The 18,842-nt window shown below is 39.7% G+C and overlaps 1 protein-coding gene across 3 annotated transcripts in view; it reads left to right on the top strand.

The window, feature by feature from the left end:
• Positions 1–688: 688 nt before the first annotated feature.
• LOC129763192 (uncharacterized) overlaps positions 689–18,842 on the top strand; it is a 101,105-nt gene continuing 82,951 nt past the window's right edge. Inside the window, exons 1-2 of one of the 3 annotated variants that reach the window (XM_055762022.1) lie at positions 689–842; positions 909–1,298. In XM_055762022.1, coding sequence (XP_055617997.1) covers positions 1,145–1,298 — 154 coding nt within the window. In that variant the 5' untranslated portion in view covers positions 689–842; positions 909–1,144. Of the gene's footprint in view, positions 1,299–18,842 lie in introns of all 3 variants that reach the window. The other 2 variants (XM_055762023.1, XR_008740826.1) reach the window with 2 other exon arrangements.

The following is an 18,842-nucleotide window of genomic DNA, read 5'->3' as shown; positions in this document are numbered from 1 at the left end:
CTGAGGAACAGGTCTAGATGAAGCAGAAGATCAGGATCACGGCTACCTAAGATATCCCGGACGGGGATATGCGATTGTCTGCCTTGTGCTCTCAGTGCTCTAGAGAGCTGAGAGCGAGCAGCATGGAACCGGATACACGACCAGACAACATTCTCGATGTCGTGTTAAAAAAATCTGATTTTTTCTAGGCTAGAATACTGCCTTGATATAATCTGTAAGATACTAAAAGATAAGGTTTTGCGCCCATTTGTGTGGGCTTTTCCCTTCAAATAATAATAATAATAAACGAGACCTAGGGTGAGATATCATGTCCTTCAACAAGATCGAAATGTATCGAAAACATCATTTGAGGTTGATCGAATAGTTCAAATAAGAAGAACAAATTATAACTATAAATAAGCCTTCTTCCTGTTTTCAGCAATTAATTGCAGCTGCATCTGAACGAAACAGCTCGGTATACTCTAGCTCTAGCAAATTGCTGGACCATGAAAGCACAGAAAATAATGAAATATCGCCATATGGAGGTCAATGAATTAGCTTTGAAGAACTAATTTCACGCTCTTTCCTTTAGCACGCTTATATTTCTAGCACATATGTTCCGATCACGGAGAGGCCAAACCCATGTGCTGCACCATAATAGTGCAATGCAGAAGAATTAGCATTCAATCTGCCCTCGTCATTCGTCGTAACAAGTACATTGTATCATTCCGCCTAAATAATTCTTACAGAAGTTTTCGCCAACCGACAGTGTAAATTTGTAATAGTGTATACTAAACCAGTTTGGTAACAGATTCGTCAGCAGGAACTCTCGCGAGATGCAAAAAACGGCATAAAAATTACACGTGCGTTAGTTTGTGATGTAGTTATATACCATTCTCTTAACATCACTTCGTCTTTATACATCTCAGCTACCGGAGAGAGAACTACTCTGTATTGAGGTTCAGTGCTAACAGCTTTCGTGAAACAGATCAAGGATATTGTGCTTAAGTGAACGGTTGAAAATCGATATAAACATAGTCAATCAAAAGATGATTTTTAGTGACATTAGAAGAACTTAACTAAGCAACAATTGTTGTTTCTGTTTCTGACAAACATTGAGGATTTATCAGCTAAAAACCCAAACAAAAATTGGAATTATTTAGCAATGAAAATTGGATATACAGTGGTAACGATATTTCTTCTGTTGGTTATGCATGTTGTGTGGTGTACCAACGGTTTAAACGAAACCAAAAGCGAGAAACTTCGCAACTCAAATAAACCAAGAAAATCTGGTGCTTCGGTCATAGAAAGGAACATAAGTAAGTGATTACCTAATTGAAAATAATCATTTCATTGTTTTGGCTCAAGTTGACAATCATTTTTTATGAATTTGTGCATATAATGCTAGAAGACGTGATATTCTTGCTTCAAAAAGAAAAGGTTTTTTATCTTCATCAGTATCGTTTCTTTGTGATGGGTTTATTTACAAATGGCCCAGCAATGCTAAGGATTATTGAGCCGTCTTTCGGGACAGTGTGTAGAGTGCTAATATTCTTCAATTGTAGTAAAGTAGTTATGAATAAAGGAATTCTCAGTTATGAAAATCTACTATAACGAGTTGGCAGCATTTCAAAGCTTCAGGTTTGATTTCCGTTCTAGCCAATAGACATTTCGATTGAAATTCTTATAACTTGCACTGGTGCACGTGTATCTTCAAATTTGCCACTCAGAACATAAATAAGGCGTGTTATTTGGCATAGAGATAGAAAACAAGTGAAAGAGATATTTACCGATATTTTTTATAATAAATAAAAAAAATTACAATTACTTTATAAGAAAGTGAACGCAGAATTCGAATGTACAACATACTACCCAATCAAGAAAAACAATGACAAGCCGGCGAATATTCCGTATTTTGAAAGAGTGTTTGGAACGAGCTTAAACATTTTTGGATCGAAATATAATCAATGGGGATGAGAATGACGAAGTTATAACGGATAGAGTATGCTGTTATTTGTTTTTATTTTTTTAAGCTGTAGATTTAAACTTTTAACCGTGCATGCAAAATCTACAAAAGCATGAGAACTGCGCGATTGTAGGAATATCGAAGAGTTTGAACATTGGTATTTTTAATGAAATAAATGCATTCCAATGGGTTTAATGTGGAACCTGGGATGAACCAGAATACAGTAGGACCTTTATATTTCAAATTTTCAATGCAAACTGTCTTCAGAGCACTTTTAGAGCTTACTAAGACAAACATTTTGCGATGCAGAACTTGCCAATATCGCAATTCTACTCAGTCGTTGAAATACAATTTTGATGTAGGATATAATCGTAGGATATAAAAGTTAGAGAAAAAAACCGTTTTTTAATGAAACTTAGAATAAAAAGCGCTTTATTGGATATTTCAAGAGATAGAATAAAACTTTGTTCTACAAAGTTGATTGGAATAACCGACGCTTCAACATTATCAAACTTTATTTACCTCCAACTATAAAGATAAGAAAACTTTCTTCCAGTTTTTTATTTCATCGAAAATTTTGGTCACCCTTTTTTATGACATGAAAATAAGCATCCTATCATATGTAACAACTTTGTCGAAAACAGTTTTTGTCCAGAGAATGAAGCTCTTCCATAAAGTTGATTTCAGCGCTTTGTAATTATCTAAGTTGCGTTAGGGTCACTATGAAAAAACGGGTTTTGACGTAGGACTACGTCTTTCATTTCTATACTGGGGTGTAAAATCAAAGTTTCGAAAACGAAAGCGTTACGCCGAAGACCGAGATTTTGAGTGTTAATAGCTCCTAAACAACTGAACGAAATGGTATGATAAACACTTCATTCGAAAGATAAAATGTCTACGCGTTCTATACTTGTTACTTTCTGATCCAAAAACTTGTTTCAATAGTCTTAGATTTGCTTTCAAAATAGGCTATTGAAATCACCAATCGGTATATAAGCGAGCGCCGCTCGGAAATCCACTCAGTTCTAATTGAACAGCGATTGGAGCATGTTGTCGCTGTTGTGGTGAAGCTCTTCATTTATCATGAAAGCGCGGATGAACGGTGTCACCAAGAGCCTGTTTGTGCACCTTAGGCCAGAAGGGAATCCATCAGGAGGAGAGTGATGCTACAAACGGTTCCCCGGGAAGATCTCGAAGCAGCCGCTACACACACACACATACACGCACGGAATTCTTTCCGTTTGGATCGAGAAAGATCCGGAAAATAATCTGCCAGTTCCTCTAGGAATTTAGAAATACATTCATGTGAAAGAGTTTATTTGAATGTTTTCTATCCATGTAACACTGTGACCAAATACATTAGGTTTTGTGATTTTTCAATCAATCGCAATCAACAGGATAGCTTCTGAAGATTATTCTTCCCCATCAGTAGGATATTTCCGTATCCAATATTGGATGCATAAAACCTTGTGCCTCCAACGTAACGCTCTCGTTTTCGAAGTTCTCCAAATATTCATTCATTCAGAATGAATTCAGATTCAACTTCATACAAATGATCTCTAAATCAACGATAGTCCTACGTCACCCTTGCGGTTATACCATAGATATAACCCACTTCCTGTTTTTTGCTCACTTTTATATTTATAATTTTAAATGCAAACAGTCGTCAGAACACTTTCAGAGCTTACTAAGACAAATATGGTTGCGATGCAGAACTTGTCAATATCTGCAGGACGTTCTGCAGAATGGAGTAGGGATTGTCCTGAGTCGTTGGAACGGGACTCTTAAGCATTTCTGCATAAGTCCGCTTGGAACGTTCTTTTAAGGAACGCTTGATTTTTTCCCCTCGTTGTATGTACACCGGGCATTGAGTAAGATCATGAGGAGTCCCGCCGCAATGAAGACACTTGCGCTCTTTCGGGCAAGGATTCTCATCATGGCTCTCTCCACAATCTGCGCAACGTTTTTTATTGCAACAATAGGCGGCCGTGTGACCGAGTTGCATACATTTGTTGCATTTCATTACCCGGGGTACAAACAACCGAACAGGTAAACGAAGTGCACCTATTGCAACGTAGTTAGGAAGGGCGGAACCCTCAAATGTCACACGAAAAGAGTTTGTCCGATTGAGGACTCTTTTGTCATTTTTAAGTGACACAGATTTCAGTTGATCGCATGCAAGAATCTTCACACTTTTAAGTGAAGAGTTCTTGAAGCGACCGACACCATCGAGTATCTCTTTTCGAGTCAAACCCTTTTCGTTTATTACACCGTCTATTTCAACGTTGCCACAGGGTACGTATACGCGATACTCGATCGCAAAGAGATCACAGCGCGTTATTTCATTCGCTTGGGTTCTGCTGGAGACGACAACTCGTAATTTGTCTGGCCCCATCCGAGTAATCTCGGTAACTTCGGAAAATTTCTGTGTCAACTCTTTTGAGATGCGAATGACGTTAAGAGGTTTGGATTTTCGTCTAAAGTGTACGATAAATGGGCCTTTGGCGCCATCAGGGTATTCTTTTAGACGAAAATCCTGCTTCTCGTCTTTTTCCTCATCTTCAGAGCTTTCTATCTCGTAAACAGAATTTTCCTCCTCATCTTCTGTTTCATCCTCCTGCTCTTCAGGAGGAGGTTCATTATCTGATATATTCTTTGGCGTGGATGGGGGATCCTCCCCGCCCTCTGCCATATTAATAAAAACGAAAAAGTAGACAACTGTTCCATATGAACAGAATATAATAATTTGGAAAATATAAATTAGTAAAAGAAATTATATTTCTATATTAGTTATTGTTGAAAATTTTATTTATTTAAATTTTTGTTATTATGTGTAATTTGAAAATGAAAAAAGTTCCAATAATAGTTCAACGGTGATGTATCAAAATGGACACCCCTGATGCCAACGCTTGCCGATTTGGTAAACACAAAGATTAAACAATGGTGTAAATTGTGCACAGAAGCTATACAGAATGATGGAAGAAGAAAGAGGAAAATAAACTTCTACTTGCCGCCGCTGTGTAGCGTGTGTGATGATGTGTCTTGCTGCCGGATTGTCTCGATAGCGCACCACTTTTTAAGAGCTTTACTTCGCTCGCAGCGCACCAGATGAAAAAATACACACTAGAAACGGATGTAAAAAAAGACGGGTGGGTAATGTCGGGGACATAACCGGAGTGACGTAGGACTATACAAAGGGGACAGCTTTTGTTAAAGATATATTTTAAATATGTTGTTTTATTTTCTTCTCCTACGTGAATACCTACCTATCTACCTGAAAAATGGATTAGTTTACTGTTTACTCTTTATGAATATCTTGATGGTTCTGAAAAGAACCTTTGGTGTTGTGTTTTTGTTATCACTCGATATTCCCATCTTGTTCGGTTAAACCTTCCTGTTTTGCTATTGCGTTTGCCACTCGCCACAGCTTTCACAGTTGGAAAATTTCTTCCCATCCAGCTTGTGACATGTTGTTCAGTAAATTACATTTAATGCGACGTGCCGGAGAAACACTTTGCCACTCACTGAAACTAATTGTTGCCTTGATGAGCGCCGAACCGAAGCTGCTCTGTTCTTGATGCGGGTTTTCTGATTGTCGTGAGCAGCTTTGCAAGCCAACTCGAACACTCCGACGGCCGAAACTCTATAATCGCTGTTAGGTATACTGGTGCTCCGGCACCAATCCGTTCGGCCTAGTTACCCTTGCGGAGCAATCAGTGAATGCGACCAACAGGGAACTGGAGACCTGCACGGTTCGAGTGAGACTTTGCCTTTCCCTTAACTTGTCCTCCTTTGTTACGTCCACGATGCCGATGCCGTACAACCACACGGGTTTACGGTTCGAAAGAAAATAAGATATTTTTTTGGGGTCCGCGTGTTTTATACTATAGCGGTACATACTCACAGGATAGAGACAAATCAACAGACTCAGCCAGAGGGGCGAGTCCAACGAGACGAACGAATGAGCGTTAAAAGGGAGCGATGGCAAAAAAATACATTCATTACGATTTGTTCGCTCGTTGGATTCACATGCAGGCTAAAAAGGGTCCTTTTCAGGTTCCAAAAATTATCTTCAATCTAAAGAGTTTATTGTTTTGTTATCACTCGATATCCCCATCTTGTTCGGCTAAACCTTTTTGTTTAGCGATTGCATTTGCCACTCGCCACAGCTTTCACAGTTGGAAAATTTATTTCCATCCAGCTTTGTGACATGTTGTACTATAAATTACATTCAATGCGACGTGCCGAAGCACCACTCAGTGTCGCATTGGCGGCGATTTTAACCTGTAATTGAACATTTGCGATGACAGTGGTACAGTGTCGACTTTCAATGTGGGGTCATAATTTGGACCCCGAACTTACAAAAATGTCCAACTAAATATGTCGCATTACATGTCCGTCCAATTAGCTAAATGTCGAGATAAGTGTAAATTAATGTAATTTCAATCTAGAAGCAATTTAAGAATTGGTGAAAATCAATAAGCTCAGAACAACTGCCAAATTCACATACTCATCATATCCTGGTAAACAAATTATGAAAAAATCAATTTGTGTTTTATTATTATTTTGGATATTGTTTTAGAAAGCATTGAACTGTATTTCCTAAACTCTTTTTTGGAAGTTTTAATGGCCCTGAAAAGCGCCTTGTTTTATGGAATGGTTCCAATTTAGAAAACTTGGTACTCGTGGTTTTGAAAAAAACCCATTTCGAACGCCCTAGATGCCGCCTTGTTCTGGATTTGCCACTAAAGCAGATTGTAAAAAGAACAAACTTTTTTCTTCTGCTACCTGATGCCGCTTTGCGATTGCGTTTGCCACTCGCCACTCGCTGCAACTGCCTATTGTCTTGATGTCCACCGAACCGAATGTGTTCTGTTCCGAATGCGGGTTTTCTTATCGTCACGAGCAGCTTTGCTAACTCGATCACTTCGGCGGCCGAAACTATATAACGCCGGCTAGGTGGACCGGTGCACTGGTACTAACACGCTCGGCCTAGCTACCCTTGCGGGGAACTCCAGATCAACACGGTTCGAGCGGGATTTTGCCTTTCCCTTCACTTTTCCTCCTTTACCATGTCCAGACATGGCTGCTTAGGTTGGTTAGCTGATGTGTTGTGATGCAAACCGATGTGGTGTACGGTTTGGATGAGAATGATCGTTACGGCAGCGGAGCGGGGATTTTTAAGCTGACTGGCTGGCTCGAGAATTACGCATGTGTGAGACTGCGACCAATGTTTCGTTCATTTTTTTTCTTTTTCCTTTCCAATCGTGCTTCATTCTATTTCGCTGCTGCCGCTGGTTGCCCGTTTTGGTCGGTACGATTTGTGCTTGATATTTCACAATTATTCAATTATTTATCTCAAGAAAAATGAAATGTTATTTGTTATGATAGATGCGTAGATATATTTCCTATCAATTGATGCAAAAACCTTTGCGATCTATTGAGAAATGCTCGAGTTATAAGCGTTCCAAATCTTGCATTTTTTCCTACTTGTTCAGTGCCTAGATTTCCATTTCACCCCCTATATCTTCCGGTTAGACGTAGTCCTACGTCAAAAAAAAAACAACAGTTACGATGACAGATTTTAATATTTTTATTTCTCAACATTTATCTATACAGTAAAACCAGTTTTTGTGCGGTTTTTTATGCGATTTTTTTTGTGTGGTATGTGAAAAAAAAGAAGTCATCGGTAATTTTTGACGTAGGACTACGTCTTTCATTTCTATACCGGGGTGTAAAATCAAAGTTTCGAAAACGAAAGCGTTACGCCGGAGACCGAGATTTTGAGCGTTAATAGCTCCTAAACAACTGAACGAAATGGTATGATAAACACTTCATTCGAAAGATAAAATGTCTACGCGTTATATACTTATTACTTTTTGATCCAAAAACTTGTTTCAATAGTCTTAAAATTGCTTTCAAAACAGGCTATTGAAATCACCAATCGGTATATAAGCGAGCGGCGCTCGGAAATCCACTCAGTTCTAATTGAACAGCGATTGGAGCATGTTGTCGCTGTTGCGGTGAAGCTCTTTATTTATCATGAAAGCGCGGATGAACGGTGTCACCAAGAGCCTGTTTGTGCACCCTAGGCCAGAAGGGAATCTATCAGGAGGAGAGTGATGCCACAAACGGTTCCCTGGGAAGACATCGCTACACACACATACACGCGCGGCTATTAACAGGTGGTTATCGAGTTGGCATTAACCACTGGTGGGCTTCCAGTATCGAGGAAAATGTGGAAATATCTAATCGTTACTGAAAATAATCTGCCAGTTCCTTTGGGAATTTTCAAAATATATTCATGTGAAAGAGTTTAATTGAATGTTTTCTATCCATGTTACACTGTGACCAAATATGTTTCAATCAAGTGCTATTAACAGGTGGTTATCGAGTTGGCATTAACCACTGGTGGGCTTCCAGTATCGAGGAAAATGTGGAAATATCTAATCGTTACTGAAAATAATCTGCCAGTTCCTTTGGGAATTTTCAAAATATATTCATGTGAAAGAGTTTAATTGAATGTTTTCTATCCATGTAACACTGTGACCAAATACATTTGGTTTTGTGGTTTTTCAATCAATCGCAATTAACAGGATAGCTTCAGAAGATTATTCTTCCCCATCAGTAGGATATTTCCGTATCCAATATTGTATGCGCCCGCAATCGATTATTGCTCAGTCGCCGAAAGTTCCGAGCTCAGAGAGTTCATTCCCCTCTAGTTTGCCTTCCAAATTGCCATCGTAAACCACACCTTCTCTCGATTCAATCACACACAAAAAGCATACCTCAGCGATATTCTGGTGGTGAGACACATTCATTTTTCGTGAGGACATCGACAAGACAACATCGTTGCCTAACGTGCTGGAGGAGGTGGACGGCGAAGGATCGACACATACACGCGCAGAACTCTTTCCGTTAGGATGCCATTCAGCATCGAGAAAGTTCCGGAAAGATCTAATCATTGCTGGAAAATAATCTGCCAGTTCCTCTGGGAATTTTCAAAATATATTCATGTGAAAGAGTTTAATTGAATGTTTTCTATCCATGTTACACTGTGACCAAATATGTTTCAATCAAGTGCTATTAACAGGTGGTTATCGAGTTGGCATTAACCACTGGTGGGCTTCCAGTATCGAGGAAAATGTGGAAATATCTAATCGTTACTGAAAATAATCTGCCAGTTCCTTTGGGAATTTTCAAAATATATTCATGTGAAAGAGTTTAATTGAATGTTTTCTATCCATGTAACACTGTGACCAAATACATTTGGTTTTGTGGTTTTTCAATCAATCGCAATTAACAGGATAGCTTCAGAAGATTATTCTTCTCCATCAGTAGGATATTTCCGTATCCAATATTGTATGCGCCCGCAATCGATTATTGCTCAGTCGCCGAAAGTTCCGAGCTCAGAGAGTTCATTCCCCTCTAGTTTGCCTTCCAAATTGCCATCGTAAACCACACCTTCTCTCGATTCAATCACACACAAAAAGCATACTTAAGCGATATTCTGGTGGTGAGACACATTCATCACTTTCAAAACAAACACCAGGTCTACACAGACGGTTCTGTTAACTCCGATGGAGTTGGGTGTGGAATTTTCGAGAACAGATACACCGGTAGCTTTTCTCTTCCACCGCAATGCTCCATCTTCAGTGCGGAAGCTTTTGCTCTATTAATAGCTACACAAGAGTGTACCCATGATCACCTTCCTACGGTAATTTTCTCCGATTCAGCCAGCTGTCTTCAAGACCTGCTCAGTGGAAACAGTAAACACCCATGGATAATACAGACAGAAGAGGCTGCTTCAGAAAAAAACATCTCCTACTGTTGGGTTCCTGGTCATTCCGGAATCCTCGGAAACACAGCCGCAGACAAACTGGCCGGTAAGGGTAGCAAAATGGAACCACCAGTTATACCCTGTCCTCGAACTGATATAGTTCGCTGGGTCAAACAGCAAATTCGCGAAAGCTGGAACATAGGCTGGCTAAATAGCCCTCCCACCCATCTCCATCAAATCAAAAATACCACACTTCCTTGGTTTGATCAAAACAACAGCAAAGAAAGACGGGTGCTAACCCGTCTTCGAATTGGACACACTTTTTTCACACACTCACACCTAATGAAGAAAACCGAAAGACCACTTTGCGCATGTAACTCAGCCCAAGTTTCAGTTAGGCATCTTCTACTAGAATGCCAACACACCAAAGATGCTCGTGTCCGACACAATATAGGTCAGAGTCTCCGAGACATTCTCAGTAGAGACGAGACACAGGAAACCAATTTGATTGCGTTTCTGAAAGAAACCGGCTTCTTTGGTAAAATCTAAAATACACTCTTATTTCAGTTAGTCACTTCACCGCCGCGTATGCATATACATGTAGATATAAGTAAATAAAATGTATATATATGTATGCATGTACATGCGCATGCATGCACAGGTTTATGTACAAAATTACAAATCTAACAAAAATGGCGTATGTATGTGTATGCATCTATAAACATATAACATACAAAAATATTAAAACAAATAAAAATATATAAACACAAACATCTTCCATATATAACTCACAAATTAACTTTTTCCAGCATATGCAGCAGTACTATATAATCAAACAGCATACCTTTTAAACATATTATTATTTTATTTACTCAATTCTAACCACACTAATTCATACTTATCCAGCATTTTACTAACACCATTAAACTAACTACATTTATAAATCACCCAACATCACATCATTCCTTCCCACTCCATCCCACCCCTTCTCCTTACCTTTCCTTTCCTTTTCACCCACCCCCCACCCCATTCCCTCCCTTTCCCTTTGTTCTAGAGCTTGGTTCTACGATGCTTCGTCGCCGCTTTGGTACTAATTAATAACAATACAATTACGTTACAGCTCATATTAAACATCTTATATGGCATAGGATCCTTTCCTGCCTTCGCCCGGTTTTACATCTGAGCAGACAGGTCCGCTGAATATGGTTTTTTCTTCTTTTTCACCAGCCTCCTCAAGACTGGTGCTCAATGGCTCTTCTCAGAGCTAGAGGCGAATGAACTGAAAAGTTTAAACCCTCTTAAAGCCAAAAATAAGAAGAAGAAGAAGAGACACATTCATTTTTCGTGAGGACATCGACAAGACAACATCGTTGCCTAACGTGCTGGAGGAGGTGGACGGCGAAGGATCGACACATACACGCGCAGAACTCTTTCCGTTAGGATGCCACTCAGCATCGGGAAAGTTCCGGAAAGATCTAATCATTGCTGGAAAATAATCTGCCAATTCCTCTGGGAATTTTCAAAATATATTCATGTGAAAGAGTTTAATTGAATGTTTTCTATCCATGTTACACTGCGACCAAATATGTTTCAATCAAGTGCTATTAACAGGTGGTTATCGAGTTGGCATTAACCACTGGTGGGTTTCCAGTATCGAGGAAAATGTGGAAATATCTAATCGTTACTGAAAATAATCTGCCAGTTCCTTTGGGAATTTTCAAAATATATTCATGTGAAAGAGTTTAATTGAATGTTTTCTATCCATGTAACACTGTGACCAAATACATTTGGTTTTGTGGTTTTTTAATCAATCGCAATTAACAGGATAGCTTCAGAAGATTATTCTTCCCCATCAGTAGGATATTTCCGTATCCAATATTGTATGCGCCCGCAATGGATTATTGCTCAGTCGCCGAAAGTTCCGAGCTCAGAGAGTTCATTCCCCTCTAGTTTGCCTTCCAAATTGCCATCGTAAACCACACCTTCTCTCGATTCAATCACACACAAAAAGCATACTTAAGCGATATTCTGGTGGTGAGACACATTCATTTTTCGTGAGGACATCGACAAGACAACATCGTTGCCTAACGTGCTGGAGGAGGTGGACGGCGAAGGATCGACACATACACGCGCAGAACTCTTTCCGTTAGGATGCCATTTAGCATCGGGAAAGTTCCGGAAAGATCTAATCATTGCTGGAAAATAATCTGCCAGTTCCTCTGGGAATTTTCAAAATATATTCATGTGAAAGAGTTTAATTGAATGTTTTCTATCCATGTAACACTGTGACCAAATATGTTTCAATCAAGTGCTATTAACAGATGGTTATCGAGTTAGCATTAACCACTGGTGGGCTTCCAGTATCGAGGAAAATGTGGAAATATCTAATCGTTACTGAAAATAATCTGCCAGTTCCTCTGGGAATTTAAAATTACATTCATGTGAAAGAGTTTATTTTAATGTTTTCTATCCATGAAACACTGTGACCAAATACATTTGGTTTTGTGATTTTTCAATCAATCGCAATCAACAGGATAGCTTCTGAAGATTATTCTTCCCCATCAGTAGGATATTTCCGTATCCAATATTGGATGCATAAAACCTTGTGGCTCCAACGTAACGCTCTCGTTTTCGAAGTTCTCCAAATATTCATTCATTCAGAATGAATTCAGATTCAACTTCAAACAAATGATCTCTAAATCAACGATAGTCCTACGTCACCCTTGCGGTTATACCATAGATATAACCCACTTCCTGTTTTTTTCTATCTTTGATATGTATTTTATATATGTATCTTTTTCAGACAGTCTCAGCTCAATAGAGGCAATCCGCTCAATGAAGGTTGATAAACGCTCATCTTATTTCCTAACTAGAATAAGACAACTATTGAGTGTTTTGGTCGAAAAATTATTCCAGATTACCTTAGTATGGGTTCCCTCTCATTGCTCGATTCCGGGGAATGAGAAAGCGGACTCGCTAGCTAAGGTGGGCGCTTTAGAAGGCACACTTTTTGAAAGGCAAATTGCTTATAATGAATTTTTCCACATTCCTCGTCAGTATACGCTCGTAAGTTGGCAGCGCATGTGGAGTGGTGATGAGTTCGGTCGTTGGTTACACACGATTATCCCTAAGGTCTCGACGAGTGCATGGTTCAAGGGATTGAATGTAGGTCGTGATTTCATTCGCGTGATATCTCGGCTTATGTGCAATCACTACAACCTAAACGCGCATCTCTATCGCATTGGGCTCGCAGCAAACAATCTTTGTGATTGTGGCGATGGCTACCACGACATCGAGAATGTTGTCTGGTCGTGTATCCGGTTCCATGCTGCTCGCTCTCAGCTCTCTAGAGCACTGAGAGCACAAGGCAGACAATCGGATATCCCCGTCCGGGATATCTTAGGTAGCCGGGATCCTGATCTTCTGCTTCATCTATACCTGTTCCTCAGAAACGCCGATGTCAACGTATAATGATGTTTCCTTCGTTGTGTCCCCGTTTCATATCCCTCCTATCCGATCGATAAACTTTTACTTAGTCGCGGCAATACATACACACACTCTTTACAGATGCAAGGGCCGGAGGTTGTGCAGTCCACTGATTATTCAACAAGAGCCAAAGGTTGTACCGCTCATGACAACTCTACACGAGCTGACGATTGCGCCGCCATTCTATCCTGGATTCCTCGAGTCGAGAAAGACGCACCACGCTAGATATGGGGTACAGACTAGGGGGGCGTTGCTGATTAATGGTCAGCTGCATCCCAATAGGAAGTATCCCGTGTCGGGCACACGTACAGAGCATCGAAGACTGCGACATACCAATTATGAGAACACTTGTAATACTAACCTCGAGTCAACCGCGAGTAATCGGTTACATATTACTAACATAGTCTAAGCAAACATTGTCAAAATATTGAACTCCCGGCCCCGTTAGGCTGACGCCATATGAGCCTTAATAAAATATATATTTTGGATAAAAAAAAATGTATTTTATCGCTCTACATAGGGACTGTGTCAGCTAATTCCCATTCTCATATTTTGTTTTGTTTGTTTTAAGGTGTCAATAGGAGCTTATTGAAAGGATCAAAGAGTTGATTTTATGATCTGCGCAAGTGAGTAGGCCGCTTATGAAAGTGAAAAAAGGAAATCGAATGTTGATCACGAATGGAATCATTAGGATTTGGGTTAATTCCTTAAGGAAACTTTTTTATGCGGTCCCTATCACCCGCAAAAAAACAGTTTTGCCTGTATAACATTGATAGGTGCATAATTTAAATCAACTATTTTTGCAAACATTTGGAATTTTGGTCTCAATAAATTGCTTCAATGTCTCGCTACATTTTGACGACTGCGAGAAAAATGCCGCAAGAGTTGATATCTTATTGAAAAACCTCGACATTTTCTTGTTGTTTATGCACGAGTGAAGCAAAACCATGTTCAATATGTGTGCGCGACAGTAAATATATCCAGTGAATAACCGTTGTTTCACCAATGTTTGCACATTAGATTTATCACCGGACATTACAGCAGCGCCATCATAGCTCTGGGCCACAATTTTGTCAGCATTAAGACCAAAGTACGCGGCTATTTCATCCACTTGTCCGGCCAATGCAGCGAAGGTTTTGAAACGTAAGCAGACAAACGTGTACTATATGTACCGGGTTCAAGTTGTCGAATGAACAAAATCGATAAAAACGCTCGAATTAAAACCACACATCGACATACCATCCATCCACAGAAACCATGAATGAATTTGTTCGTTTTTTGTTTATTTGCATCACGCTCGCTCGTGGTGTTTGATACTGTGTATCTCGTGCCATCTCTCAAATTTTAATGACGTCAGGAGTAGGAAGAGAAACAGAAAAGGAAACGATGACAACCATGAACAAACACTGATGAGTGGTGGTGTGTATTTTCCATCGTTTTCATCAGTTTCGTTCAGCAGAAATATTGAACCTAAAACGTAATTTTTACGCAGAGCGGCGCATTAGTAGTAGTAATCGTTTCATACGTAGTTGACTGTGTTTGCCCTGTGTTTGGATGACGGCGAGTTCAGATGAATGGTTTGAACCCGGTAGTCATTACTGCTTATTTCGTAGCGTTGAGGCTGTGTTGCGTGCAGATTGGGGTGTAATCAAATGTAACTATCATATTATATTCTTCACGGTGGGTTTGAGTTCCACCAAAATAGAAAATAAAATAAGGATATTCGGGATAATATGGAAATCACAAAAAATTACCTTCGATAATTCTTCATCCATGTTACAAATATGAAATAATATACATTTTATTCTGAGATTGAAATGGAAGTCAGCTAACTGAAACCCGGCCGGGATTGGCCAAGACGAATGATCAATTTGAGCAGATGGTACAATGCCAGTTATCTTCGGTACTACCAAACAATCGACATCTGTGGTAAAATCGGAGTATCTCGATAAAATTGTTACATTCAATTTTTCTCTCACATAAACTTTTGCTCCGCCAATCCCAGTAATAGGCACATGAACTGACTTACGAGGGATCGACAAACGATTGGCAAGCATCTCAGATACGAAGCTCACTTGAGAGCCACTATCAAGCATTGCACGACAAGGAACCAACTGACCATTTGCATTCTCAACATTTATCACGGCAGTCAATAGCATCACAGTTTTAGCGGTTTGCAAATGATTGCAAGAACAAGTGGAATGGCGCTTGTTGACGGAAGTGGTTCGAGAACTGCATTAACATCAGTTGCACTCCTTGACTCTCTCATGGCGGGAATTCCAGTTTCAGATGAATACTCTGGTCACTCTTTATGGAGTAGGGTATGGGTATTTTTGAACTTTCTTTCACTTTCTATCACGATTATTAGTTCTTTCACTATTACGCTTTTTCAAATGTCACTAAGTCTCCACGGTTCGCACAATTGTCTCGGTTTCAAAATTCACTTCATTTACTTTCTTTCACTTTCTATCACGATTATTAGTTCTTTCACTATTACGCTTTTTCAAATGTCACTAAGTCTTTCACGGTTCGCACAATTGTCTCGGTTCCAAAATTCACTTCACTAGTCTTCTTTCAGCAAACACATCAAACTGCGCTAGTATTTTTCCTTCTATCCGGCTCGAAGGACCAATGTTAAGCACCGCTTAAGCACTTGTGGAAGGACACTAGCACACTTTTATGTCCTTTGAAAGAACGGATTGGTTCCACAAGCACGTTAACAGAACCACCTCGATCACAAGTGGACTTTATCACTTTTTGGCACTTCCTTCTGGATGGTTGCTGGTTCTCCGGTGGAATCAGGATGATGATTAAAAACTAGCTAATGGTTTTGGCTTTTCACAACTTTTATTTAACACGACTAAATTACACGGATTTGGATCTTTACTCAATGGTGGTTGCAAGAATGGAATTAAACTTAAGGCTAATATGTACTCACTTTCTCTATATACAAGGAGTTTTCTTCTCTTTATATCCCGTTGCATTGGCTGGTGGTGATGTCGAGCGGGCGGGGCATACTTGTGTGAAGAAAAATATCTCAACAGAGAGAGCAATCCAGTTTCAAGCGCGCAGTATGTGTGCACAAGGAGTGGGAGCTCAACTGGGTACAAAAATCTTGTTGCGCATCAGCACCGAGTTGCATTCTGAAGATTGGTCATGCCCTTCTGAATACCGTACCTTTTGACTACGTCTTTCATTAAGGGTGCCAAATCAGAAAAAAGGTCACGTTTTTATGAAATAAAGTTAACGTTAATAACTATTTTTGCCGCAAACGGATTTTAGCGATTTACATACTAAACGAATCAGAAATTCCCTCAGATTTGTTTAATATGCTATATATTAGAATCCCCTGGTTTGTAAATGGTTGAAATTCATGAAAACTTTAGGCGTTTCCATTTTCCTATACATTTGTTTTGTCCATTTGTGTGCTTTCCCGAACAGAGTTGTCAATAACGAGCAACTCATTGACGACCAACGAAGGGGAAATCGTAGGATTTTAAGTCTCCGTGAACAAAGGAAAAGTAGAAGAATGAAGGGGAATACTTGCCTAGAGTATAAACAGTGGATCTCGCTGAGGCAAACTCTCATTCGACATCGGACTGTTGAGCAATCCAGTTCACTTTGCTTTCGCTGCGCTTCGATCTAAGATTGGACCCCACCAGTGGTAATCCAACTTGAATATCGTCGTTTGTTTTTTCTGTTCGTTATTCGTTATTCATATCGTGTGTTTTTCTTCCCGCGTCATAAATTGAACGCTTCGCGTAGTGTGTGATGAGCAAGAAGAGGGAGGCAGGCTCTAGCCCTGCAAAAAACGAACGCATTGCCAGGGGAAATTTCGAGGCAAGCGTCATCTAATGATGCACGCGATGTTGGTGCAGTGAAAAGCGCTCACACTGAACCGAGCCCTCGCGAATGGGACACCGCATCGCATAACAGCGAAGTAGGCGATTTCGGCGCGTCGATCGAAAATGTGAACGCCGTTACCCAGGCAGCAACCAAAATCAAGTTTCCCCCGTTGGTGGTGAAGAGGCGGTCGCTCTTGACAAACTCATCAGCGAATTCGCATCGATGGGTGTTACAGCAGAGTACAAGCTGTATGGCATAATTCAGCCTTTTTCCAAGTAGTTAACATTGTTTGTTTTCCGTCATCATAAGGGCTTCTTTGGTGCCTTTGAGAATGCATCAATGCATTAAACTGACGTTATGGCGAAGCAGGCGTTAAGGTTGTGCTCCAAAAAATATTTGGGGAATACCAAGCATCTTGAATGTCTTACTGGAATGTTATAAGTTATTTAGGTAAGCGTGCCAGTCGCAAATCTGCCTTCAACTAGGATTGTATTTGCGCTAATATTGATCATGATGAAGCATTGCTACTGTTTTCGACGTTGTTGATATTAACAAGAAGAGTTTATTTCGCTTGTTTAGTCACCAAGAAAGTAAATGTCGTTCTGGAATTTTGTATGTGATTAGGTTTCGCTCACCAGTAGCAAAAATTCCTCCACTAAGGGTGACAGCTGCGCTTCTCTCGAGCATGAGAAAGTAATGCAACTTTTTTTGAGGCCAGTAATATTAACAGAAGCGTTTCTTTTGAGAGTAGCGCAAAATGATGAGAAGTGTTTATATTCAAGCCACCAAAGTATGGCTCTGTATGCATGCTATGGCGAACGCTTGTTTGGCCGGAATAGCGTTCGTGGTAAATTTTCAATGCATTGACATGAAATAGATTGCGACATACGATCAGTTAGTGTATTGTTTTGCGAGGGCAAGAATGAAACATCAATCACTTATCGTCAACTGATTCTACAATGAAAAAATCATTTCAGAGATTATTCTACTAAGCAGTTGTTTCGAAAATTTCACAGCATTATAGAATAATATCAATATAATATCAATAAGTATAAACAAGCGACTTATATAAAATAACACCGTAGTTCTACGTCAACATTTCGGTCGTATCTTGGACACAACCTCCTATAATTTTTTGTTATTTTTTTACGTAGGACTATGTCTTTCATTTCTTTACCGGGGTGTAAAATCAAAGTTTCGAAAACGAAAGCGTTACGCCGGAGACCGAGATTTGGAGCGTTAATAGCTCTTAAACGACTGAACGAAATGGTATGATAAACACTTCATTCGAAAGATAAAATGTCTACGCGTTATATACTTGTTACTTTTTCATCCAAAAACTTGTTTCAATAGCTTTAAAATTGCTTTCAAAATAGGCTATGGAAATCACCAATCGGTATATAAGCGAGCGCCGCTCGTAAACCCACTCAGTTATAATTGAACAGCGATTGGAGCATGTTGTCGCTGTTGTGGTGAAGCTAATTTCGTTTATCATAGAAAGCGCTGATGAACGGTGTCACCAAGAGCCTGTTTGTGCACCTAAGGCCAGAAGGGAATCCATCAAGAGGAGGCTGATGCCACGGTTCCGCTTGAAACATCGGAGCAGCCGCCACACACACGTACACGCGCGTTGCTGAGAAATAATCTGGGAATTGAAAAATAAATTCATGCGAAATAGTTTATTTTAATGTTTTCGATTCATATAACACTGCACCAAATACATTTGGTTTTGTGATTTTTCAATCAATCGCAATTAACAAGAAAGCTTCTGAATATTATTTTCCC

This window comes from Toxorhynchites rutilus, chromosome 1, assembly GCF_029784135.1.
Source record: "Toxorhynchites rutilus septentrionalis strain SRP chromosome 1, ASM2978413v1, whole genome shotgun sequence".
In the NCBI taxonomy this organism is placed as follows: Eukaryota; Metazoa; Arthropoda; class Insecta; order Diptera; family Culicidae; genus Toxorhynchites; species Toxorhynchites rutilus.
The sequence above is the reverse complement of the archived record's forward strand: the minus strand, read 5'-3'. Positions and strand labels throughout refer to the sequence as shown.